The 27,813-nt window shown below is 36.5% G+C and overlaps 1 protein-coding gene across 20 annotated transcripts in view; it reads left to right on the forward strand.

Annotated features, from left to right (window-relative positions):
- PTPRD (protein tyrosine phosphatase receptor type D) overlaps nt 1–27,813 on the forward strand; it is a 1,876,190-nt gene that overhangs the window by 1,747,774 nt on the left and 100,603 nt on the right. For 9 of the 20 annotated variants that reach the window (XM_064490212.1, XM_064490215.1, XM_064490213.1 and 6 more), the window contains 2 exons: nt 8,518–8,630; nt 21,061–21,158. In XM_064490212.1, the coding sequence (XP_064346282.1) occupies nt 8,518–8,630; nt 21,061–21,158 (211 nt within the window). Of the gene's footprint in view, nt 1–4,197; nt 4,213–8,517; nt 8,631–20,514; nt 20,557–21,060; nt 21,159–27,813 lie in introns of all 20 variants that reach the window. The other 11 variants (XM_064490208.1, XM_064490210.1, XM_064490211.1 and 8 more) reach the window with 3 other exon arrangements.

Below are 27,813 nucleotides of genomic sequence, written 5' to 3' on the forward strand. Positions count from 1 at the left end.
GATACTATTCAGCCATAAAAAATAAAATAATGCCATTTGCAGCAATATGGATGGTCCTAGAGATTGTCATTCTAAGTAAGCCAGAAAGAAAAATACCAGACATACTACAGTTATAATCTTACAGTTACTAGGGAGAGTGATGGGAAGGGATACATTTGGGAGTTTGAGATTTGAAGATATTAATAGGCATAAAATAGATAAACAAGTTTATACTGTATAGCACAGGGAACCAACTACATTCAGTATCTTATGATAATAACCTTTAATGAAAAAAAGAATATGAAAATGACTATATGGATGTATATGAATAACTGGGACATTGTGCTGTATACCAGAAATTGACACATTGTAACTGACTGTATTTCAATTAAAAAACTATAAATAGACTTACCATATGATCCTGCAGTCTTACTCCTGGGCATGTATTCCGAGAAAACTAATTCGAAAAGATACATGCACCCCAGTGTTCACAGCAGCACTATTTACAACAGGCAAGACATGGAAGCAACCTAAATGTCCATCGACAGATGACTAGGTGAAGAAGCTGTGGTATATTTTATACAATGGAAAACTCCCCAGCAATAAAAAAGTATCATGATATCACTTAAATGTGGAATATGAAATAAGACACAATAGAGACTCACAGACATAGGAAACAAACTTATGGTTACCAAAGGGGAAGGGATGTGAGGAGGGATAAATTAGGAGTTTGGAATTAGCAGATATTAACTACTATATATAAACTAGACAAACAGCATCCTAATGTATAGCACAGGGAACTACATTCAATATCTTGTAATAACCTATAATGAAAAAGAAAACAAATATATGCATGACTAACCCTGTTGCTGTATGCCAGAAATTGACACACTGTAACTGACTGTACTTCAATTAAAATAAATAGACTTACCATATGATCCAGCAGTCTTACTCCTGGGCATATATTCAGAGAAAACACTAATTTGAAAAGAAACATGCACCCCAATGTTCACAGCAGCACTATTTACAAACGCCAAAACATGGAAGCAATCTAAATGTCCATCAACAGATGACTGGATAAAGAAGTTGGGGGGTGTGTGTGTAATGGGATACTACTCAGCCATAAAAAAGAATAAAACAATGCCATTTGCAGCAACGTGGTTAGACTAGAGCTAATACTATGTGAGGTCAAAGATATTATATGATATCATTTAAATATAAAACATAACACAAATGAATGTATTTACAAAATAGAGACTCACAGACATAGAGAAAAAACTTACGGTTACCAAAGGGAAGAGGATGTGAGGAGGGGATAAATAAGGAGTTTGAGATTAGCAGACACCAACTACTATATATAAACTAGATAAATGACAAAGTTCTGTTATATAAAACAGGAAACTAAATTCAATATGCTTGTAATACCCTATAATGAACAAGAATAGATGGATGGATGGATAGATAGACAGATAAAACTGAGTAACTTTGCTGTACACCAGAAACTAACACAACATTGTAAATCAACTATACTTCAAGTAAAAAAAAAAAAAAAAAAAAGCCATGCTAACACTCTGGGCCTCAGTTTCTTCATTTATAAACTAAGTATGTATATTAGATAACTGAACTTTTTAACAACAATGTTCTATAATCTGAGAACATAAAAACAAGTAATAGAATTAATACTATATTATTTGACTCCACTTTGTGTATGTTTTCAAATGACTCCATGTTGCCCTTCATCTGTCCACCCCACAAAGTAAGAATACATAAAATTGAATGCTGTTAGATGTTCATCTACCCTGCACACCTGTTACATATGTAAGGCTTTTCAGTCATTACTTCTAGAACTGTCCAGGAATTATTTCTATAGAAAATATTTTTGAAATAAAGTGTTAACTTGACTTCTATGGAAAGCATTTAAAGATGGATGAGAAGTATTTATTATGTACCAGAGAAGGAAAAACCTATGAATTAGGAGGTTGCAAAGAGGTAAACCATGGTTTAGACACAATCAACATCCTTGAATAGGCATAGTCCAATGAGACACTGCAAAGAGGGTAAACAGGTAGATATGACTAAAATATATATAGACTTCAGCTTTTTCACCTTTTCCCTGGTCCAGCATTGGCTCTCTGTGGGCTCTATCTCTTTAGTATTTCCAAGGTGTCATCAAAGAAAGACAAAGACACACAGTCCAGAGTATTCTGAGATGCTGTGAAGAAAATATGCCACCACGACCATCCACAGTGGGCAATGCTGATTGATTGTGCCTTCTAGCCTTTGAGTATCTTGTAGGTCCTTCCCTAAGCCTGGAAAGCCTCTCCACTCACCCCCACAAACCCTCCTCTCAGCCTGGCTTGCTTTTGCAAGTAAGCTAAGATCTACTTACTAAATGAAAGCCTTTGTGAGTGCCCCACTCCTGTTCTCTTTTCTCTACCAGTTCAGGCTGCCTTGGGGTTCCCCTCTCTCCGCTCTTAAAGCACTTTCTATTTACCTACACTATAGAACCTACTGCATTGGTGTCACTGCCCAGTTACTATCACTGCCCATTTTCTTGACTTTCTGCCCCTACTAAACTGTTAAGTCAAGGGCTACATCTTAATCTTCATTATATCCCTTGTGCCTAGTAGAATGCATGGCACAGAGGATATTGACTAACCAGATATACGCAAGTCAGTAGAGTAAACAAGCGGAGGGAACTGAGTTTAACACTATCACTCAGTATCACCGTCATCTGGACTGGCCAGAGCTGTAATATAACCCTCAACCTGCAATTTAAATACACCACTTCTAAAAGCCTCTAAACTTAGCGATTTGCACCAAATACGTACCCATATGTGGGGTGAGGCTGACATTTCTGTCGCAGAATGAGTGAATTACAGACTACGTACTTGTTCATTCCTAATATTCAACAGCCTGTTCATATACAAAACTGACAATTCAGGGAAGTACTTCTCTTTCATCCAGAGGAATGTATTTTCCTACAACTGATTCACTGATGATCTCATTGATTAAAAATGGATTTTAGAAAACAAAAGATTAATATAGAATGCAACAATTAAAAAATAAGCAAGTTAGAAACATATGTAGGACTTTTCAAAAACATGGAACCACCAAGTAAATCACTTTAAAATTAATAATAAAAAGAATTAAACAGTGTGTTTGATATCATTTTCATTATTCACTTTGTATGTGTGTATTTGTACCATTTAAATGGAGACTTTGTATTTTTAAAAAGAAATGAACTGGATTACATTCAAGCCAGATACTCTAGCTACATGGGTATATATCTTAATGGCTTTGAGGTACATGTGGTACCTTTATTTTTGCAACTAAGAACTCACTAAATACTTTGCAATTTGCCTCAACATGAAGATTGGTTAGAGGAATTCTTTTCAGGTAAAGGATATACACTGCACAAAGAACATGGTTATTTAATCAATCCACATATTATAACGGGCAAAAGTGTCTGTGAGCATGGGCTGGATGTGTTCACAGACAGCGGTGCCTCTTTGACTAGGAAAATACCTGTCATGTCTATGGCTGGTAGTAAAATATTTTTCCAGATTAGTGCAGCTATATAGATGGGTCATGCTCTGTAGATTTAAAATGATGAGTATTATATTTTCCAAAACTGAAAATGTATTTTAATCTTTTATTGGAAATAAAGATTTATGGTCACCTATCTAAAGGTGTTTCAAGAAATCATTTCTGCCACTTTATTACCTTGTGGCGTATTATACAACTGCGCACATTTTTGTGCAGTCAGTGCAATTTGCAGGTATTTTGTATCATTAAAGGAATAATGTACCTCTTAACTGAAGACTAATTTAAACGAACCAAATTTCTTATATGGAATAATGTTATATTCCCATTAAGTACATTAGTCGTTTTCTCATGGCATGTTTCATAAAAATTAAATTACATCTCTACCATCAAACACTTGCTGGGATGTAATTGTGGCGGTGTTTTGTAGGTTGATGAACAGAAGTGAAGCTGACATTAACACACAAACACAAATGCTTCAGTTAGCCATGTACCCTCATGTCCTCCGTTTGCTTCATGATTAGAGACCTTCGAATATTTTGATATGCTGTCATTTTCTAATATGTGTCAGCTATATGTCCCTGGTTGTGAGCACTGTTAAATCTTGGTTGTAACCATTGGCCAACTAACATTTAGCCTTTCTTTCTCTTTTTTTGCTGCATTAAAATGGAGCAGTAAACCTGACAGGTGAGGAATAGAAAACAAACCCCTTGAATGCTCAGTACAGAAAAGATATGGGCAGACTTTGGAGGTATTGAGGGGGTAAGGGTGGAGATTGGAATATAAAAGATGCAATTAACAAAGTGGAAGATGGACAAAGCCTAAGATATGTAAAATATATATATAGATAGATAGATAATCTATTTTATATAAAGCTAAATTTAGAAGGTAGTAAAACCAGTCTCTCGTTAAATGAGAATCTGTATGTGTTAATGTAAGCCATTCTGGTTTTGTTTTGTTTGTTTTTACTCGGAATTTGATCTCAAGACATCTTATATATGAATACTAGCATTTTCACTGCTAATATTGATGGCAATGCCTTAGTGAAAACTTTTAATTCCACATTATTTTCTATTGTCTTCCAGCTAATAATAATAATAATAATAATAATAATACCACCTTATCCTGCTTATTTATCCAATCTAAGCTTTCAGCTGTCTTGCTCATACCAGTATATTTATGTATCTATCCATTTGGATAGACATGAATTCCTAATTCTAATTAAACTAAGAAAAGAACCTCAATGCTCATCTAACCTGTCTTCCTCCCAATGTTTCAGTCGGGTGGTTTTCAATCATTGGTCCCTGGACAAGTAGCAACAGCGTCAGCACCATCTAGGAACTTGACAGAATTACAAATTCTTGGCCCTCCGACCTCAGACCTGCTGAATAAGAAGTTCTGGGGGTCGGTCTAGTAGCCTGCAGTTTAAAAAGCCTTCTTAGGTGAATCTGATGCACAGTGAGGTTTGAAAATCACTGCTGTGTTATCTTCCCTAATGTTACTCAGCTCTGGTCAGCAAGCTCCATTACACTTTCACTGACAGGAGACTGACTACCTCTGAGAAGGTGTGCTTGCCACTAATCCTGCAGAAAAACACAAAACAGTTTTTTGTTTTGTCTTTTTTTTTTGGCAAAACAGCAAAACACTCTGAACCCACTTAATACGCTCAGAGATCTATGTTCTTATTATAACGCTGTCCACATCTCACAATTCCATCATTACCTTCTTACTCTGTTAAGATGAGTTAGGCCAAAAGCTGGATACCGTCTTCAAGCCTCCCTCCCCTGTTTCATAAGTGAGGAAACTGAGAAGGTTTGTAGTTGACTTACCCAAGAAGATACACATCAGTAGTGGCAGAGGGGAGGTTACAGTGTTTAAACCGATTTCTTTGAAATATTAATATTCCAATTAATATATTTCTTCCAAAAGTCTGTTCCCATCTGTCTGAATATTTTTGTTCCAAATAGATATGATCTTCCAGACAATTTCCGTTTGTTTTTGCTCCCCAGTTTACCTGTAGAAAAGAGCCAGATGAGACTGAGAAAATAAAACCCCACTCAGACCACAGAGTAGCATTTTTGTTGTACATTATTCACACCCCAAACATACACATATATTTGTATTAGCAGCTTCTGCCATATCTGAAATGCTATGTGATCTTCTATTTCCTTTTTACCCATATACCCCCTGTACATGGTAAATACTTCTCACTGAGAGAAATAAACTTACCCTAGGCTCTATAATCCTAATAGAAAAAATAACATAGCAAGGCAAAAATTATCTCTTTCTAGTCACTATCTGTTGCTTTTTTTCTAGTTGAAAATGAGAATACTGTGATTTCTGAAAACCTACCCATTGGGGGGGGGGGACTTACTCTTTATGTTCCTGTTGGGCCTTATTTTAGACCACTGTGTGCCAGTTAATACTTTGCAACAGTAAATTCAGCTTTTAAACATTACAGTTGTTACTGATGATGACCAAACTTTGCATCTTGCAAACCTTCCTTAGAAATTCTTCGTTAGAAAACAACCATTTTAGCACATTTCTGTTTAAAAAAAATGTGCTAAAAGAGTGTGGGCATCCAGACGTGCCCATGTTGTGATCATCAAAACCAAATGAAACAAAACAAAATTTAAACAGCTGATTTTCCTAGGATTTTTGGAATCTGGTTTCTTGGAGATTATTTTATTTGAACAGATTAAGTGAGGGAGAAGTTAGTTATTAAATATCAGGTCACCCCTCCCACTTAGTACCAGTATAAACTGTAATTTTAGTCCCATGCTCTGGGTTTTCAAAGACTCACGAGACAACACGATGTGATTTTCAACTTTCCTGGCACTGGAGACACTGACTAAACATTTTTAGAGAATATCCTTTTCTTTATCTCCTACTCACTGTCACTCAGCCTGGCCTCAATGAAAAAGAAGAGAAAGAGGATGTCCCACAACACCTGCGAGAGCACAAGAGTCCTTGCCCATTTCTACACACAGTTTCCATAATCCTCCAAGAAAGACTGTAGAGCCATTTTGCAGAGATAAAAATCCAGGTTTTAGTCATTGGGTCTGACACATCAGTAAAGAAGTGTATCTGTGCCAAATTGTGTGAAAAGACCAAAACCTGAGAAGGGACACCGGGATCACTTCCAGTGAGAAGGCCAACCACTTGTTTGTAACACGGGGGACTGATTTACTGGCCACATTCAGTGTTTCATTAACCCATTTAAATTCTTCATCGTCACTGGTAAAATGTATCTCTGTATCATGAGGCAAACACCCACAGCATAAACACAGGGATATTTATCTACAATGAAAGTCGTCATCATATCCTTCTTCCGCATGGTCTTCTGAGCCCCTTTCTCTCTTCCTTCTCCTATCTTTCTCACCAGCCCTCCATCTCTTCTTTCCCTTTCCTCCTCACTTTTCACTCCAAATAGCTCAAGCTGCCACTATCTGCGGCACGCCTCCAATTCACTGCTTTCCTCTGACTGATAGAATGGTTTGGCAGCATGTTCTAGCCTAAGGCTATACCTGACACTTTTCGGGTAGAAACAGGAAATCTTGAGACAGGTTAATCCAAGGTTCTGAAAGAGCAAGGTGTCTAACATGACTCACCCAAAAAATCTCATTCTATTGAGGATGTTGTGTCAAAGGCATTGCACTTGAGCACATCAAGTGTACTTTCCCTTTGCGTCAATCTTTCCCTCATCCCCTGGTTGGTTTTATCCTATACAGATGAGCAGAGATGGAAAGAAAGGCTATGTAACAGGAGCCCTCTGGCTAACCATGGAATGACCAGGGTGGCACTGAATGCAAGCCCATTACCACAGCAACACTGATGAGTTATACCACAGTCATATCCAAAAGAGCAAGGGAAAGCTCCCCAACACTGTTGCACCCCTTCCCCAATTAGAATGCATTTGTTTTGGGCAGGGGTGAGATGCTAGGATTATGATTCCAGCCTGGAGATGGCTAGAATCCATATTTGGAATAAAGAACAGATGGAGGCCTTTTTAAACAGTGAAGTAGTTTTTAATCTAATTCAACCTTAAAATAGCTAGATACCACTCTGTGATTATTTATGTTTGGGGGGAAAATGGATAAAGAAATCTTATGGAAAAAACCCTGCCATTTCTTGCATAGACATTTATTTAAATTACACATGACACCTTAAGCAAGGACATTTAATAAAACTGGTAGATAGTAATTAAACCAAAGATAAACTGAATGGTGTAACAAATTACTTATAATAAGGCACTGTTAATGGTTCATATGCCTTGAATGATCTTTGGGAGAGTGGGACTACCCACTAGGTGAAGTTATTTTTCCTGTGACTGACTTTAACAAAATACTAATCACAGACAGCTTGACGCTAAACAGCCAAAACTATTTTTTTCCTTGGTATTTGTAAAAGAAAGATGTTTGTTTTATGAGGTCCTAAATATCCTCCCAGGTACTAGGCTAACTTGGAATCTTAGAAATGCACTTACTGTATTTATCTGCCTTATGGGCAAATCCTATGCAGATGCACTTTGTAGCCACCAGTCATGTATACTTAGAAAGGGCAAAGGAGGGAGGCGGGTTTGGCTGTTCAGCTTGAGGCTCAGTGGTCTGAGCTTTTTCCAGTGGTAACCGCAATCTTTACTATTGGTTCCTAAGGTGACTCTATCCTGTTCCTCACAAATAGAACTAGTGGATAAGGGAGAAAAGCTGAACAGTACTTCAGACATCTCTCACCAACACCTCCTTAAGTCTAAAGGCAGAGTCACTGAACTATTTACTTCTAGAGCTGAAGGAAGACTTTGAGATGATCCACTTAAAATTTTCAGACCTCAGGAAACATTGTAGACCAAGAGACGAAAAAATAGGTCACAAAGGTCAAAGTTTTAAAACTACAAACTGGGGGTGTAGGGGGTGGGGCATGACTCTCAGCTTTTGTAATCTGTTTCATTTTTTGTGGTTGACTTATTCTTAAATTTTTATTCTTCCCCTATAGGAAGAGGGCAGAGTCCGACTCTAGAAAAAGCAGCATACCAAACAGTAAGGAGGTCCCTTCACACCATCCCACAGACCCAGTAGAACTAAGGCGCCTTAATTTCCAAACACCAGGTAAGATGCATGACTCATCTTGTCCATAACACAGTATGACCGAAAGTTTTATAGCCCCATTGATAACTGCCTCGAGGGGTGAATACACCACTTTATTTCAAACAAGTGTTGTCTTTTACTTTACGATTATTGAGACCCGCCAAAACATCTGCCTTGAAAGGAATTTATGTTCTCTGTGTAAAACTGAGGTGGGGTGGAAAAGAAAAAAAAAATTAATTTTCCTTCAAATTTTGAAAATACTATCATCTTTTAAGACTACGATTTTTATGAGCTTAGCTTAGCAGTTTTATTTTCAAGGACACCTATTTGGACAGAATTCAGTTTCTCATTTTATAAAGCAAATGAATGGATGGATGGATGAATGTCATCTCATTCATCCCATTGGGAAAGAATATATTTTTTCCCTATTTCCCTATTAATTTGTGTGTTACTTTGAAAGAAAGGGGGAGGGAGGAGAAAAATAAAATGAGGCAAATATTTGTATCTCTTAAATTATTACCTATACTAAATCTCATTGACCAATTTAGGTTTCTTAATTGGGGAGATGCATAAAGTGACTGAGAATAAGAAAAGCATGCTTATTTCTTAAAATATTTAAGAAGATTAAGTGCTTCAACAGAGGAAAAATATTCCTGCTGAGGGGCATTTTGTGCAGTATTGTCAATCGAAGGCTAGCTCTGTTTTGCTTTCTTTCACCTAAATCTTGTTTATGCCAAATAATGCATGATAGAGCTAAAAACTAGAAGTGAGTGACACTGTCTTTATACCTACTGATAATGTAAAGTCTAAGAGCTGATCTAAGAAGTCTATTTGATTACAATTTGACAGTAGAATTGTACCCCAAATTGTTGGTAAGTTTTTTGCGTGTCACATGTTCTAACTCAGTGTTGGGACAGTGAAGATTTATTAAACTACACATTTGCAGTGAATTGCTTTGACCTGAAAATACATGGTTTATTATATTTAGTATATATTTTTTTCTTTTACTTGATAGATATGCCATAGTAACTAGTAACTATTCAGTAAAGAGAAATGCCTGGCATTTTCACTGTGGCTATTCAAATCATCATAGAGTGGGATGTTATTTAAAATTCTCTCAAATGAGTTTTTTTTTTTTAAAGCAAAGATATATCTTTATCAACATTAAAGGTAAAAGAAAATTTTTATGTGGCTAAAAATCTGTATGGAAATTTTTTTTTAAGGCTGATAAATGGAGACTATGAACATGTGCACGATGACTGAACAAACTTGTGTAGACCTCCAGGATCACTGTGGTCCCTTGGATGCTCCCTGTTGAATCGCTCTCTAAGGGCTCCATTAAGACAACTTCATATGGATTGAGTAGTAAACCCTCTCAGTTGCGCACCTTTGAAATAGCAGTGTACTGACCACTTTAGACTGCAAGCACCTTCTTTATAATGGACCAGGAATTCATGAACTTTTCAGTTTGGCTGAACAATGTACAGAGTAAAGCCAAAGAAATTAGCTGCTACGTGACTTCTTGTGTATGTGGTCTTAACACCCTTTACAAGAGCAGCACACAGCAGAAATGGGGAAAATCGATATGTTTCTCAGTACTTTGCTGCTCAGCCCTGCCCCATCTCCTTTGGCTTCTATGTAAAGAGTGATTAGCTGAAAACAACCTGGGCCTTCTCACAGAGACAGAAGCATAGTACAGGTTTGACTATAAAGACAAAGGTAGCCCCTACAGAAGAGAGCCAGTGGGATTTTTGTCCCTTACCACCACCTCCAGCAACAACAGAGAATGTTTCCAGGCATAAACACGTGAATGGGAATTGTAAAGAAAGGATTATTAGCTGAGTGCCAGGGGCTACCAGCAGGGAAATAAAAATGCCTTCAACTAAGACACCCTCCATGTTCAAGTTTCTCTCACTTTTGTGGGGAGTTGTGCAAATATAGACAAATCCAAGAATTCTATTAACAATCTCATTTTCACAGTGTATGTGGGAATATTAGATTCATTTATAGAGAGAACCTGCAAAATTCTGAATAAGTCACCTGAAAGGAGAATGAAGGTTACAACTGAAGGGACATTGCTTGTTGTCACCAACGGCATTACCAAATTAAAATGGGGACCTAGGTATGTAAGATTAGACTCACCACCTCAAATCGATAATGGAATAAAGTGGGCAAACTGAGTAAAAAGGAGAGAGGTGACTTAGTAAAGGAAGAGAATAGAACAGGAGAAATTGTCCCCAAGATCCTGGCATGTCTGTTCACTGAGGCGTCATTATGCTGTGCCCTTCAGCTCAGGATAAGCAGTCTACTTAAGCTTGATTTGTTGAAATAGACTGTGCCTCCCAAGCTCTATGATGCAACCTGTTGTCCTGGAAATTTGACCAATTTTTAAAGAAAGCAGACTCAACTGTTAATGTGAAATTCATAGAAACGTTGCCATTTGCTTCAGCCAGTACAGATTCCAGCCAGTGGCTGTAAGTTTCACTTTACCTACTTGCCAGTAAGATGAGAGCACAAGAGGTTGAGCCTGTTAACCAAGTAACCTTGTTGTACTTTCTCCTCCTCCCTGACTCACAAATAATCAAGGACTTTCCTGGATGATAAAATAAAATGATCCTTTTAACTCTAAAAAAAACCTTTTCAGGTGTTACACAGGAAGTGATAGCTGTACGTATGGTTTTGGATTTTAAACTATTTATCCTTCACTTCCTACAATGTACTTTTATATACACTATGTTTTGAGTGTAAAATTATCCACAACTATTATAAAATTTGACAATGTTGATCAACGGTATGCTTAAGTAGGAAATTAATAATCCATGATTTTTAATGAAATCAGAAACCTGTGATTTATATAACCAGCCCCTAACAGAACTTGTTCATGAAAGTAAACTGATTTCCAATTCTGATGGGTTTACTGTGGATGGTAAAATGTCACACTAACATTACCATTTGAAATTCTGTAGGTCTTTGAGAAAGTAAAGGAAGCACACTGCTTAATACACTAATTCTTAGTTCTACTTTCCTTAAAAAAATACTATCTTGTAATTGAAAAACATCTATTTATATTTTAAGTTACTTATTCTTGTTGGAGAGTCTAGGTTTAAGGAGTCACACGTTTTATCCCCTGAATTCTGCCTTATATTCAAAAGATACTGAAACATAATTCTGCATTTCATATAACTACAGTATTCTGACATTAAGTACTTCAAAGAATTCTTTACTACACTGCAGTACCACGAACACCTCTGTCTCTGGGTCAGGAAAAGGAAAAGGTCATAATTCTGTCCCCTACTACTCAGCTAAGGCACAAAGTGAAAACAGAGAAGTCTTTTGTTTTCACAATAACCATCTTTGTGAGGTTGTTGGATGTGGAGAGGAACATTGCTTTAGCACACTTGCCAAATTCTGGATAATCACCAAGTTTCTCTGTTTGTGAAACACTGTGTTCAGGCATCTGAACAGGATGAGGAAGGCTCATACTTTCCCGATTAAGAGCAGGCACCTCTGCTTGTAGATATTTTCCATGAATATATTTATCTGTCTATTGAGGTTCGGATGGCAGTGTACAGCCAAACCGTATTTGTGAGAACCTGAACTACCTAATCTCTTAAGAGAATATGGTTTACAAGAGTAAAGTCATCAATTACTGGTTTTAACAGGGACAGTAAGAACTGGTGTGGGATTTGTCAATTAAAACAGCATTGCTTGTGTCACCAGTGACTTAGAAATGTAACGGAGAGAGCCAGGTATGTAAGAAAGGATCATTTAGCTAAGGCAAGACTTACCACCTCAAGTGGAACAGAAAAAAATGGACAAAATGAGTAAAGGAGGGAGATGTAGTAGAAGAATTGTCTAGAATTAACTGCCGATCAATTTTTACAAGTCTTTAAGATCTGTCCAGGAAGGGAAAAAATATTCACTTATAAAAGATGCTTTTAATGAAACCTCTCTTAAGCCTTACACATGTGGACAGTGGCAACTGGGTATGCGTTAGGATGGATGACAGATGAGTTACATATTTAAAAAATTTAAAAAGGTAAACTGTGTCCATTTGCCAAGGTTGGGAAAAAGTTTTTCCTTTTTTCTTTTCAAAAAAATGTCCAGTTCAAAAAAAATCCAAGTTATTTTATTTCATCAATGTTTCTTAATTATAAAAGCAGCACATGGTTACTGAGGAAATTTTTTATAAGTAGAAAATAAGCTTTTTAACAATTATACATAGGTTATAGCGATACAGTAGTGCATTAAATATTATTAAAATTTTGCATGTGTTTGAAAATTTTCACAAGTTTGTAAAACGCAAAAAAAAAAGAAAAATTACCCTCACCTTGTTATTTTTCTTCCTTTGACATATTTAAGATAAAAATAGATTTCCTATAACACTCCAGTTTGACTCTCCAAAATGTCTACCATATAGAGCTCAATGCATATCCTTCCAGACTTTTTTCATATGTATATACAGTTCTTTAAATGATAAAATATATAACAAGTGTACAGACAGGTGCATATACATCAACTGTCCTAACATTTAACCTGTATATACACAGACCTTTTTCTTTAAATGATAAAATATATAACAAGTGTACAGACAGGTGCATATACATCAACTGTCCTAACATTTAACCTGTATATACACAGACCTTTTTCCAAGTTAGTGTATTAGGTTTTATCTCTTTTTTAACAGCTGATAGTATTGATGGCACTGTTTTCTACAGATGTTACAAAACCTATCAGCTCAATTCTTATTAACGGAGGCTAAGTTATTTCCTGTTTTCCTATTACAAACAACATAGTAATGAGCACTGCTGAGCTCTACTCTTCTTACCATTGTTGCCACTTCTGAATGACAGACACCTGGAAGTATGACTGCAGAGTCCTAGGGTAGGCACATTTACCATTTTGATAGAGACTGCCAATTAGAGGTATTTTTGAAATACCGTAAAAGCCTTTACATACAGATTAGCCCCTCTGAGCTATGGCCTCAAGAACTGGCCAAAATGACTAAGATAATTATAATTTTGCCAACTGATGGTAATTTATAAGAAAACCAAAGAAATGACTGGTATGTGTGCCTATTTCTACTTTCTCCAACAAAGCAAATTTAGAAGTTTAACATCTTATACAAATTAGCTTTCTTTGTAGCATTAAAAGGTGTAAGGGAGCATGTAACTAATAGTGCCATATGGTCTTCTAGTCACCACCTTCCTCTGTACCAGCAAAAGTCTCCCCCCAGCCAACCCACTTTGGTTGATCTGTCAGTTTCCATTAGAACATTTTTTTCCTGCAAAATTCTTTCCTGCAGTATCTATACCCCTTGCTCAAAACCCTCAGTTCTCCCCCCTCAAAAACAAAACAAAACAAAAAACAAACTTCAAGTAAAAATGAAATTCTGATGTTTAAACTTGTACCTTTTAGGAAAAGAGATTTAAAAACTAATGATCAGATGTTACAACATAAAGACCTGGTATTTATTTCGTGGGTGACCTTGATAGGTTTTGCCCTAAAGCACACATGGATGATAGGTGATTGATGGGCTGTGAAAAACAAAAACTCATAAAAAGTTCAAGTATCAGAAATAGCACTATCAGCAGCAGAAATGTCTGCACAACAGCTGAGTGACTTTGAAAGCTCTTGAGCCATCTCTTCTGATGCACTGATAGTGTTAACTCGATCAATGCTACCAAGATCAGTTTCTATATTTCTCTCATCTTCATATTTTATTTTCTATTGTAGGTAACTTAGGCATATGACCTAGATTAACAACACCACACCAGATGTGTCCTTTTATGTTACATTAAAAAAAAAATTGGTTCATTGAATCTAAATGATAAATTTCTAACATAAAAGAACATGGTTTATTCAAATTTCGTATTTTGAGAAATCCTACATAAAAACTATTTTTAATTATGCTATTTAGGGCTTGCCTAAAAAAGCATTCTTGGAGTATCTTTTCCTTAATGATGATCCTTGTCATGGATTAAGTTAAACTGTCGTTGTTTTACCAAGAGGCAATTATACCATACAAATCACTGTTCTCTTCTGTCAGTAATTCACCATTCATTTGTGAGACAGATTATAAACAGATTATTTGTAGTTATTCAGGTTATTCTAAGTAGTGCATAAATTATGTTAAAAGCTGACAAACATTTTATAAATTAAGTATCTATGATTTATTAAGTCAGGTAGGTACTTTTGATTTGATGAACAAATCAGTTTCTCCCTGTTCCGTGACCACAACCTGTTCTCCAGCCTTTATCGTAATTTGCATAATTTGTTGGAAAAGAAAACTATGAAGAGAGTATTACTGAGTCAACATACGTAGATAGTAACAGAAAAAAATCACCTAATAGATGTTCCATCACTATAGTGACCTCAAAACCTCTACTTAACAAAACTGCTCTAAACTGTATACAGCCTATTGGCATTTAATGTGAAGTTAAAAAATAAAGCAAGTATTTGATAAACATTCCTCTATAAGTAAAAAAAACCTTTGAAGCATACTGTTGGTTAGATTACTGATTTATTGAAACAGAATCTTTGAAAAGCCATACATGGTAAATTAGGTTTTCTTAAAAACCGTAGAGCTGTTTGGCAAGAAAAAATTTTAGCATGAACTAAAGGTATACATTCAAAATATTTTCATGGAAGCTCACAATATTTGGTAAGAAATATCTTAAAAAACACGGATGTGTGTATGAGCACCCTTTACCTGTTCCCCACCTCCCTCACAGACATACCTTCTAAATGAAGCTAGTACATTACTGATACGTTTTCTCAAACTGAGGATAGTTTCTGAGATCTTGTTACTGCATAAATATCCCAAACAATTTCACAGGCCCATATTTATGTAAATGGCACCATTCTCCCAGGGGTGTTCGATCATTTAAGAGACAGCATGGCAAAATAAGAAGTTCGCTAAATGACAGTTGACAAGATCTGGGATCAAACCCCCGGCACAGCCATAGTTTTACTGATAAAGTTGATCCTGATCAAGTCCTTTTACCCCTCTGAGCTTACTTTTCCTAACTCGTGGAATTAATAGGGGATGGGAGCGGAAGATAAATCCACAGGGGGTCAATCACGGGAGAAGTATACACTCCCATCCCACTCACAATGCTCAGTGTCTTGCCCAATGCCTTGTGGACACCAGCATGCTACCTGTCACTCTCAACCTTCTTTGATTTTAATTCACACACAAAAGGAACTTTTTGCTCTTTTAAAATAGAAATCACTATCTTGTTAGCCAAATGTGGCATGCAAAGATCTTTGCTTGGACCACCACTGACTTTCACCAAAATTATTAGTCTATAGTGAAAACAGGAGAAAGTCACATAATTATCTGGATTTTCAGTTGCTATTGAAAACCTGGAAAGTCTCACCCTCTTGGCTCTGCAGTACTCCTTGGAAGATATCTGCTAGAGCTTTTCACCCTCTGGAAGTTCTCCACAGTCTACATCAGCCCTAAAGATGACCCTGACATTGACACTGAATGTTACTTGCCATTCATTCCAAGCTTATTATTTTTCATGTAACAGGAAAATATTTCTCTTTCCTGAGCCTCTACCGAAAATAGAGAAATGAAAGACAGCCCTAAGAGGCTGCGTGTTGCACAGAAATGGGGAGGAATACATTTCCTTTCAGAGTGTTTGCTTTTCAACACCCGGTTTTCTTCAGTCATTTACCTAGGCAACCTTGCCCCCCTGCTTTAAGGATCTTAACTTTCATTCTAGAAACAAAACAGTAGAAAGATGCCAAAACCACTTATGATTTTGCTATTTACTAGATGAGCTAACACATACAAGTAAGTCACTTAACTTTTCTAGACTTCAGAGCCCTCTTGTATAAAATGAAAATGCTAGACGAAGTAATCTCTAAGCCACATTATCAGCCTAAAATGCCATGATTTTAAAGTTGTATGTCTTCTAAGGACACCACCATGAGGTTACTGGCACAAATATGTTCCCATGTTTCTTCCTCCAGTCTAAGGCAGATTTCAGGGACTACATCTGTCATTTTTCATGTTGACAGTGTATATTGTGGCTATCATAGCTTCAAAGTGAAGAACTGCTCAGATACAATGTGTGCCTTTAAAATACATTTATGTTGTGCATTTGTAGTTTTGAACTGATGAGGTCATGACCCTGGCAAGTCCTCATCAGCTGTGAGCTGTACTTTAACTTCTTTGCTGCTAATAGTGACTAAAGCACTAAAGCTTGCTAATGGAGATCACAGCAGATTCAACGGTATCACCAGGAGAAAGCTCATCTCATTCTCATAAATTCTGATATCATTTGTGAATGAAAAAAATGAATTTACAAGACCCCCAAAACATGCCCATAAGACTGAGACTCATTACTAGGGAACTTTAAAAGTATCAATGTCTGGTTACCATACCCAGGGTATTCTGAGTTAAACGGTCAGGTGTGCAGCCTAGAAAGAAGGAATTTTAAGTCACTTCAAAAGATGCTAATGGTGCTAATGTGAAAATATTCTTCAAATAAAAATGTTGGTTTGCAGACTGTGAGCAATGGCCAGGTTGCCAAAGACTGAAAAGATACTATATTATATCAAGTTCATAGTTTCCTTAGATTTCTCATTCAGATTTTAACATGCTTAATTATAACCTATCAAGTTTTTTTCCATACTGGACAATAAAGAAGTTTTAGGGGAATTATGTAACAGTATTTTGCAGTAGACCCTTGGTGATTATTTCTGATACAAGCTCAAGAATTTCACGTTAAGTAATAAATGCTGGAGAGAGTGTAGAGAAAAGGGAACTCTCGGAGTACACTCTTGATGGGAATGTAAATCGGTGCAGTCACTGTGGAAAATAGTATGGAGATTCCTTCAAAAAATAAAAATAGAGTTACTAAATGATCCAGCAATCCCACTACAGGCATATATGGAGAGACAACTCTAACTGGTAAGATGCATGCACCCCAGGGTTCATAGCAGCACTATTTATAATAGCCAAGACATGGAAGCAACCTAAATCTCTACTGAAAGAGGAATGAATAAAGAAGATGTGGAATGTTTGTGTGTGTGTGTGTGTGTGTACACACAATGGAGTACTGCTCAGCCATTAAAAAGAATAAAATAATGCCATTTGCAGCAACATAGATGGACCTAGAGATTATCACATTAAGTGAAATAACTCAGAGAAATACAAATATCATATGATATCACTTACATGTAGAATCTAAAATATGACACAAGAACTTATTTACAAAACAGGAGCGGACTCACAGCCATAGAAAAGAAACTTACAGTGACCAAAGGGGAAGAGGGGGTGTGAAAATTAGGAGTTTGGAATTAGCACTATAAACTACTATATATAAACTAAATAAACAACAAGGCCCTACTATCTGACACAGGGACTTATATTTAATATCGTCTAATAAATAAGCGTAAGGGAAAAGAAAATGAAAAAGAATATATATATATATACACATACCTAACTGAATCACTTTGCTCTATACCGGAAAATAACACAACACTGAAAATAAACTATACTTAAATTAAAAAGTAATAATAAAAATAAATATGTAAGAGTTTCATGTTTAGAGGACTTTCATCCCAGGTTTATTCTTTAGCATATTTTTTACATTAACATTTATACATTTAATAATGTATAATAATTTGGTTAGCTAAAGAAAACTGTATTAAAGTTACTTCAAAAAGTTGGCAGTTCAGCTGCATTTTCTATTTTATAGAATGTAAATACTCCCCACCTCTCTAAGAAAAGACATATTAACTTTTAAAACCTTTACATATGAACTACATCCAGGAGACCCTTCTCTGCTCAGAAATCCTATCTGCTTGAAGTAGAAAGGAGTTACAAAGAAGGAAGTGACTCCAGAATTTACTTAGCGCCACATTTTTATTTTACAGATAAAGACGTTTAGGTCCTTGATAACAAGAGATCTGTCCCTATTAGTAGATGGCAGCCCTAGAAGTAGAATTCATATTTGGCATACTAGTTCAGGATTTCTTCTCCTGTACAATCAGATTCCCACAAGCTTTCCTCCCTTTTCTATGAAACATCAGTTCTGCCATTTTTACTTGTCCTAGATCTTTGGTGTAATACTGACAAGTCTTAAATAATAACTCTTAAATGCCATGGTATCTTTGTATGTGACATATACACGTCCTGCATTAGAATGTAATGGATTACTCCAGTTTTACTGGGATTTCTCTGTTAACTAGTTTCCAAAGTAACACTTCCAGACCACGTGCCAGTGCATGCCAGAAGTAAATTATGTTGATCGCATCTGTGGTTGATTATGATGGTCTTCTACTATTGTTATACTAATACTTTTCCCATCTCCAACTGGCTTTACTTTTTGCAGCTTTGAGCAGTAATTCAGTCCCCTACGCCTCCCTGATTGGCTCAGTGTCTTCCCTCTCTAGCCAAACCACCACTCAGTCCATATATGATAATAACTCTCTCCCACGATTCGCTCGAAAAGGTCTAAACATCTTTGTCTCTATTATTTTCTCTGTTAAAGCACTGTATTGGATGTCCACATCATCCCATTTCCAGATAAGCCTGGAGTCTTCTGTGCATTTCCATTTCCATTCTTGTCATTGGGGGTGCCTCATCTGGATAAGATCACTTTAGATCACTGTCACCCACCTACTCTTTCCACAGAATGTAAATGAGTTCAATTCTACCATCTATTGGGAAAAGTTCCAGAAATGGGTTCCAACATTTAGCTCCAAATGTATAATTGTATCACCAACAAAGAGTTTCTACTTCCAAGCCGACTCATTTTTATTGAATCTTCCATTAAGACTTCAGCTGACTAGAAGCAGACTTTCATAACCATAAATGCTAAATACCACGTATCACACACAACACAGCACTAAAATAATTGTTTGGAAGAGGCAAAGTAGTTTTTTTACTGAACTTACCAAACCATCTATAATTTGGCATTTGAGATAAAGGAGCTCACTGGGTGACTTTCAATAATGGCACAATTTCTAAAATGCCCATAAAGTAATTAGATGTTGTACTGATGTAATGGTCACATCCCACAGCTTAAAAACCTCAAGAGTCCCAGAGACAGCAAAATGTCTACATGGCTTCCAGTTTGAGCCCCTCCCTCATTCTTTTTCTACTTCAGAGGCTTCCCTAGGGGCATGCTAGTTCAGATTTTTCTAGTCAGCTGGAATTCGCATCCATCTTGTAAGACATGAGTCAGCAATGCTCTCTCATGGTGCTCTTGAAAATTTTTCAGAAAGAAAGAAAATGCAGATCATACGAAAAGTGAGAAACCATTGGAAAGACACAGGAATCACCATAATTAGTGGTGGACTATTTTTAGTAGATTCTGTGACTCTAATACATCCTCAGCTGGCAGACTGAACTAAGATGCACCACCCCCTGCCACTGCTCTCTTTTTGCACCGTCTTTTTCCTTCTTAGACCATTTGCTCCCTTTCCTGCTTCATTTCCCATTAGTAGACAAAGATGTTTACACCTGAAGTAGATTGTAGGTTTGCTAGGGGTTGACTAATGGGGACCTGGGGCAAAATACCACAAATTGTCAGTGTGGCCATTGATAAATGTCCAGGAGAAGGCTGCAACCCCAACGTCTACAATCTGCTACTAGTGGAAGCATTTTTGAAACTCAGTTTGGTGTCTGGTTTTTGTCATCAGTGATTATCGTCTATGAGCTGTGGTGCATGTCATTCTTTGTGTACACGTTTGCATGTGAATGTCAGTCACCTACAGGTTTGTGAAATTTTAAAGCGATCTTAATCTAGTCACAATGTATAGTGAATCCTGTAAAAACCTGCAGCATTTTTATTAGTCCTTTAAAAAACTATCAGACGATCCATTTCATTTTTTTTTTAACAAATTCATTCTATTTTTATTTACACCATCATTTCCTTTGCAGGTTCAGATGATTCCGGTTACCCTGGTAACCTTCATTCTTCAAGTTAGTTTTCCTTGATTACGCATAAGTCACTTTATGTTTCCTATCAAGCTACTACTCTTTCCCTTTTAGGCCTTTCTCAGTGTCTGTTTTCTTAGTTCACTTTACACCATTTAATTCCACACAATTTCCATTTCACACAGTGCAGGAGAAGGAGTTTGAAATGACATAACAGTCATTACTCAAAGCAGAAGTTGACATCAAGCCTGTCAGTTTTCTCTGCTAGCTAACTGCATTGATTCATAGCACAGTAACGCTTTCTTTCACACTAGGAATGTTGTTAGTTTGGGGATTATGCTTGGTGACTTTTCATTTGGCTACAAAATTCGTCCTTCCAGAGCATGTCCTGCTTTGAGTAACCAAACTATCTGCCTGCTTCCTCACATTAAACATCTTTACTACTCACGTCTTTTCAGGCCATTTCTAACTATACTATTCTCTGTATTTTGGAGTAGTTAGCGTCATTTACATTTGTTTTCAAGTGTCTCTATTCTTTCCTTTTAATAGGTATGGCTAGCCATCCTCCAATACCTATCCTGGAACTCGCAGATCACATTGAAAGGTTGAAAGCAAATGACAACTTGAAGTTTTCCCAGGAATACGAGGTAATTCAGTGTGTTTATACTTGACTGTACTTTCAAGAATTGTCCCCCTCTTCTTTTTGACCACACTCTTAAAAACTAACTCATTAGTTCTTTTTCTTTTAAATATGACTCTGCATCTGATACAAGAGTTTCTAACGAATAGCCAACTTAAAAATCCCTGTACATTTAACTTAGTGGTTGCACATTTAAAGGTGCTGAATTCTTTACATTCATTCAGCATAACTTAATGAAGTTGATTCCTCTTTTCTGGTTTCAAGTTCACAGAATATACTGAATGGATAAGCTTCTGAGGATTCTATGTGCCAAATACACTGATCTATGGTGAGAATCCTCATTGAAAAAGAGACAGTATAGGGAATAAGCAGATTTCTCGGTATTTGTCAGTTTTGCATAGCCTGAAAAATATAATTATTAAGTACATATTCATGATTTGACCCTTCAGTCTAAAATAATGTTAGAGCTAATATTAAGGTATTATGTTCCCAGAAGGTTGCCTATTTTGGAAGCAAAAATGGTGACCTGAATGGTATCTTAAAATTTCAGAATCCTTAATGGTTTTGTGTGAATTCTTGATGAAAGGCAATGAAAAATCTTTATATATGTGCAAGCATTTAGGATATTGTGGCATTTATCAAGCAGAAAGCTGTAACACTGGCTATTTCTGGTATTCCTCAGAAACAGGGACCTGTAGTGAAACCAATTCATACATAATGATAACTGGACCATCATTTTTCTTTTAGATCAAGTTTACCTTAGCATAAGATTAAAATATCCAAATAAAAGCTTATGGTTGTGCCAAGTAACAAAACGTTGTTTGGAACAGTCCAAATTCTACCACAAAGTTTCTACTGATTTACTTAATTGAGGTCTTAAAGCATTCCTGTTAACCTCTTTTGGTTTCTGTTCTAACAACCTGAAATGAGGCTGATGCACTGGATGATCCCTCAGTCTCTACCATTTTGCCCTATCACATTCAGTTAGAAACTTTAAGAGGAACCCTAACCTCAGGTGTCTACAGGGATATCAGCTTTATGAAGGAACTCCCTGTAACAGAACATGAAGCAAAGAGGCCTGTGGCAATCTGGATATTTACTTTGTAAACTCTTTAAGTCTTCCAGTTTTGATTATGTTGAATTACTGTGCTGGCTAAGCAAAACACATCTTCAGCCCTGTGTGCCTTCACCCTCAGGAGCTGGATAACCTCTTATTCAATTTACATACTCTAACAACTTGGTCAGATATTTGATAGAACACAAAAGGGATCTTGTTAGCTCACTGGTTAAGTTACAATTTCCTTTATTCTGTTCCAAGCATTTAGGGGAACATTTTCAACTTTAGGAAACTCACAGTGGATTGTGAACTGTCTTTTTTTCGAAATAGTCTGCTTCTTATGTCTTTCCTGTTCTTCCTCTTAGTCATAAAGGCTCTTTTTAAGTTTTGCAGTATTCTTTAAAACAGTTTCTGTAGTTTATGGTTTGAGGCTGAAAATTGAATTTTAAAAAGAAAACAAGGCATATGACGAATGCCATTTGGGGCAACATAAAAACTCATAGTGAAGAGTTCTCACCAACCAGAATCTTGTCACTAACCAGAATCTTTCACCCCTCCTATCTGCTCCTTATTATTATCCTGAGTCTTCTTAGCATTTTTCTGTGATATTTTCTTCATGTCCCCACTGTAATACTTTGAGATTATGAATATGACAGGTCACAAAAAATTAAAATGCAATAAATAGCTCATCCTGTTAGTAAGCTGTTAATTCACTCTTTACCCTTATGACTTCAAATCACTGACAATATTTGTAATCATTCAAGCAACCTCAGTTTTGTGCATTGACTACAATAACTGGCCTCCTTTAAATACAGATTTTCTCCCGAAATGCTACATGTAAAGGTACTCTAATGATACTCATTTAGCCATTAGGTTAGAAGTGCTCCTTGAAAGTAGTTAGGAACTGCATGCTGGCAGCGCTGCCATTAAGAAGTCCCCCAGTAGCCGTTGACATGATAGCCCACACTGACTTCACGTTTATCATGATGATGATCTGTGATTAAAGCTCCCGGGGCATGAATTGACTCTACTGTGCTTTAACAGCCATGAAGGGGGTATTTAAGTGTTGTACTCATCTGTGATAATAGAATAAAGACCTCTACGTAATATTTTGGGCCATGAAGCAACACACTGGGGGGAAAAATTTTTTTTTTACATTATTATCTTCCATATAAATTTGAATAGATTTTTCACCAGCTTTCAATGAAAAAAATGGAGGAAAGACAAGTCACATTCAAACATGTAATTATTTTGGCATAATCACTATGGAAGAATGTTTACTAACATCTCCCAAGACGGGTGATGCTAAATTTATTATTTTGATTCTAAGACTAAAACAGAAATTATAGCCATGAAACCTATTTGCACTGATCCTGAGGTCAGAACAGGAGGACGTAGGTTTAAACTGTAGCAGAGTATTATTAGATTATGTGAGAGGTTTCCTTTAAAGAAAATGGGACTCTGACATTGGGTTCAATGACACCTAGAAGAAGGAATCTGAGAAATTAGTATAACTCTGTCTTGAAGGTCTTTACAAATACTTTGTTTTTATTTTCTGCTGTAAGACTGAAAAGTCCTACTAGAATTTAAGTAGCCAGAATTTGAGGATGGCATCTAGAATGCAGGGAACAAAGTCGTCCTTAAAGCTAGTATCACTGTCCAAATCAGTACATCAGGCTGGTGAATGTTTAGACCGATTTAGAGAAAATGTAGGTCTTGCCAAATTAAGTCTGAGCTAATGCCTATATATGGATTATATGGAAGTTTAATTGAAATTCAAATTCCTGGTTCCAACTTCAGAAATTCTGGTTCATTACTTCAGCCAAGGCTATTAGGAATGTCCATTTTATTTCTTTTTCCCCAGTTTTATTGAGACATAATTGAAATTTAACATTGTATTACTTTAAGTCATACAATGTAATGATTTGATATCTGTATAATGCAAAATGATTACCATAATAAATTTAGTTACAGTGTATCACCTCAGATAGTTATAATTCTTTTTTCTTGTGGTTAAGAACTCACAAGATCTACTCTCTTAGCAACTTTCACATATACAACACAGTACTGTTAACTACAGTCACCATGTTGTATACTACATCCCCAGGACTTATTTATCTTATACAGTTAACCCTTGAATAACATAGGTTTGAACTGCACAAGTCCACCTATACACGGACATTTTTCAGTAGTAAATGCCAAATATAAATTATATGTGTATTAACTCCTGCATTGTTCAAGGGTCAATTGTAAATGGAAGCTTTTACTTCTTGACCACGCTCAATCCCTTCCTACATCCTCCACCCTAAGCCTCTGGCAGCCACCGATCTCTTCTATCAGTTTTTGTTTTTGTTTTTTTTCCCCCCTGATGCCACATAAGTGAGGTCATACAGTATTTGTCTTTTTCTGTCTGGCTTATTGTATTCAGCATAGTGCCTATGTCCTCAAGGTCCATTCATGTTGTTCCACATGGCAGAATTTTCTTCTTTTTTAAGATTAAAATAATATTGTGTACTAATAATATAATATACATTTTCTGTACCCATTTATCCATCTATGGGCACTTAGGGTGTTTCTATGTCTTGGTTATTATACATAATACTGCAGTGAACATGGGAGTTGCAGACGTATTTTTGAGATAGTGATTTCATTTCCTGTGGATATATATCCAGAAGTAGAATTACCAGATCATATGGTAGTTCTATTTTCAATTTTTTGAGTAAACTACATACTGTTTTCCATAGTAGCTACACAAACTTACTTTCCTACCAATAGTGCACAAGAGTTCCTTGTTCTCCCCATCCTTAACCAGCACTTAATTCTCATCTTTTTGATGGCAGCCATTCTAACAGGTGTGAGGTGCTCTCTCATTGTCTTTGATTTGCATTTCTCTGATGATCAGTGATGCTGAACACTTTTTTATGTACCTACTGGACATGGAAAACTGTCTATTTGGTTCCTCTGACTATTTTTAAATCAGATTGCATTTTTGCTATTGAGCTGTATGAGTTCTTTATATATCTTGGATACTAACTCCTTATTAGATACAAGATTTGAAAATATTTTCTGCCAGGGAATGTCCTTTTTAACAGAGCATGTCAGGTGACTTTGATACATGTGCTATGAAGACTGCAATTTGAGAAACATTATTGGTTTAGGGTACTATATTACAGAGCATGACCCTCCAATCTTCATTTCACCATTTTCTGAGATGGCAAATGTACATGGATATGATTCATTTAACAGGCACTGAAGTCAGCATTATTGTTATACTATCACAGGCATGAGTTGTATTTACATTAGATTGGCTATATTAAGTAACCTACAGCCCCTAGACTTTGCGTAAGGAAAACCAGAGAGTTTATTATAAATCACCTACTCTAAATGTATTTCTTATAAATTATTTACTTATATAGAGCCAAAGGCCACCCATGCAGGTGTGGTACAAGAACTGTTATCTGAAGAAAGTCAAGACATGGAAAGACAAATGCCGTATGATATCACTTGTATGTGGGATCTAAAAAAAGAATACAATTGAACTTATTTACAGAACAGAAACAGACTCACAGACACAGAAAACACACTTACAGTGAAGGAGAAAGGAGGTGGGGAGCTAAATTAGGAGTTTGGGATTAACAGATACAACCTACTATAAATAAACAACAGGGACCTACTGTGTAGCACAGAGAACCATATTCAGTATCTTATAATATCCTGTAATGGAAAAGAATCTGAAAAAGAATATACAATATGTGTATGTATATCTGAATCACTTTGCTGTATACCATAAACTAACAATATTTCAACAAAAAAAAGTTTAAAAATTTTAAAACATAGAGAACTGTTACCTGAAACAGGAACACTATAGAGATTTCCCAACATCCTCTCTGAAACACTCATCTTTGTGTTTTTCTCTGGGCTGCCTTCATTCTTTCCCCTGTATAGGCCAGCTTCTTCTGTTTCCCTCACCCACATGCAGGAAATATGTCCTTTGATCATATTTTCTTTCACATAAAGTCTCCCTAAAGAAAGAGACAAAATTTGTCTTGCCAGTAAGATTCCAAATGCCAAAGAACAAACTCTGAACTTCAGCTGACTCATTTTGTTGTGGAGACACATTAGGACGTAGTTGCTAACAGTCCACCTCTATAGATCTGGCTCCTGCCTTGAAGAGGAGGTTACTTCTGAGCTGGAGGATGAACCAGTAAATATCCACCACACTGACACAGAAAAGTACCACACTAAGTGCTCGCAAGAATATCAAAGTTACAAGGAACCTTAATTTCCAGGATGTCTAAGTAGGCAAAGTTAGATATAGTAAGAAGTAAATAGTAAGAAGAACACCTAGAAGCTAATCCTAAGTACTAATGCAATGCTGTTGGGATTCAATAAAGGTCAGAGTGAGATGAAGAACCAGGAAAAGCCATAAAGATAAGGTGGTGCTGGTGGTGTAACTAGGAAGGAAAGACGTGAGGAGCATTTTGTCAGGGGGACAATGTGCTCGCAATACATTGTAGATTTTATACCTTTGTTGTCTAGGTTGAGAAAATAACCCTCCCGACTTTTGAACATAGTTACAACAGCACATTTTCTTCCAAGGTCCTAAAAGTTGACTTAAAAATTACCGTTTGGACCACAGTCCTACTTGCCGTGGCAGTTACACAGACATGAGTAGTCATCAGACCTCTGGTTTCAGATTCGTCATCACCAGCTCTTGTACATGTATTTAACTACTGCTATAGCCAGTATATTGTAATAAATTGTAATGGAAAAGAATCTGAAAAAGAATGTATATGTGTATAACTGATTGACGTTGCTATATACCTGAAACACAGCACTGTAAATATACGTCATTAAAACAACTAATTTCATGCAATTAAAGCTAAACTACTCTGAAGAACAGTCCTTTTGTTGCTATAGGAGACGGGTGAGAAACTATGAGTCACAGAAGGTCTATAAGGAGGACACCTTTGACCTATTTTGTTCCCACCACAAAGCCCGGTCCCAGCATCTTTGCTGCCATCTGTGGAGGTGTATTGTCTTTAACCTCAGTGCCCACGTGTCTTCCAATATTTAGCATCCAAATGTGCTGAGAATTTCTTCCTGTACTCATGACAACACTCTCACATCTCCAGTCTGTGCAGATGATAATGAGCCTCTTATCTGAAACATTCCAGATAACAGTGCCCTGTCTTTCCATTTTAATGACCGCATGTATGTGGCACCTTTGTCCAGTAAGCTAAAATATTCACAACACTGGTCAGGTAGGTAAAGGGAAAAGATCTGCTATTTCCTCATGAATAAATGAATCAAGACACTGCCAATATATAGAGAGACATTAAAAAACATTCTTAGATCATATTTTAAATGTTTAGAGCTGGAATAGACCTCAAGCAAGGATCATGTAGTTTAACCATCTCATCTTAGAAGTAAAGAACAAGAGATTCAGGAAGGAGTTGACTTGTTCAAGGTCACACACCTAGTATGGGCTGAACCAGGTCACAAATTCATGCCTTTCTGTTCTTAGAAGAACAGTTAACTCACCTGCTCTAGACACCAAAGTATTTTACTCTTTCTTAGTATGTGTTGATTATAGAGTCCAGAA

Source organism: Camelus dromedarius, chromosome 10 (assembly GCF_036321535.1).
Source record: "Camelus dromedarius isolate mCamDro1 chromosome 10, mCamDro1.pat, whole genome shotgun sequence".
Taxonomy (NCBI): Eukaryota; Metazoa; Chordata; class Mammalia; order Artiodactyla; family Camelidae; genus Camelus; species Camelus dromedarius.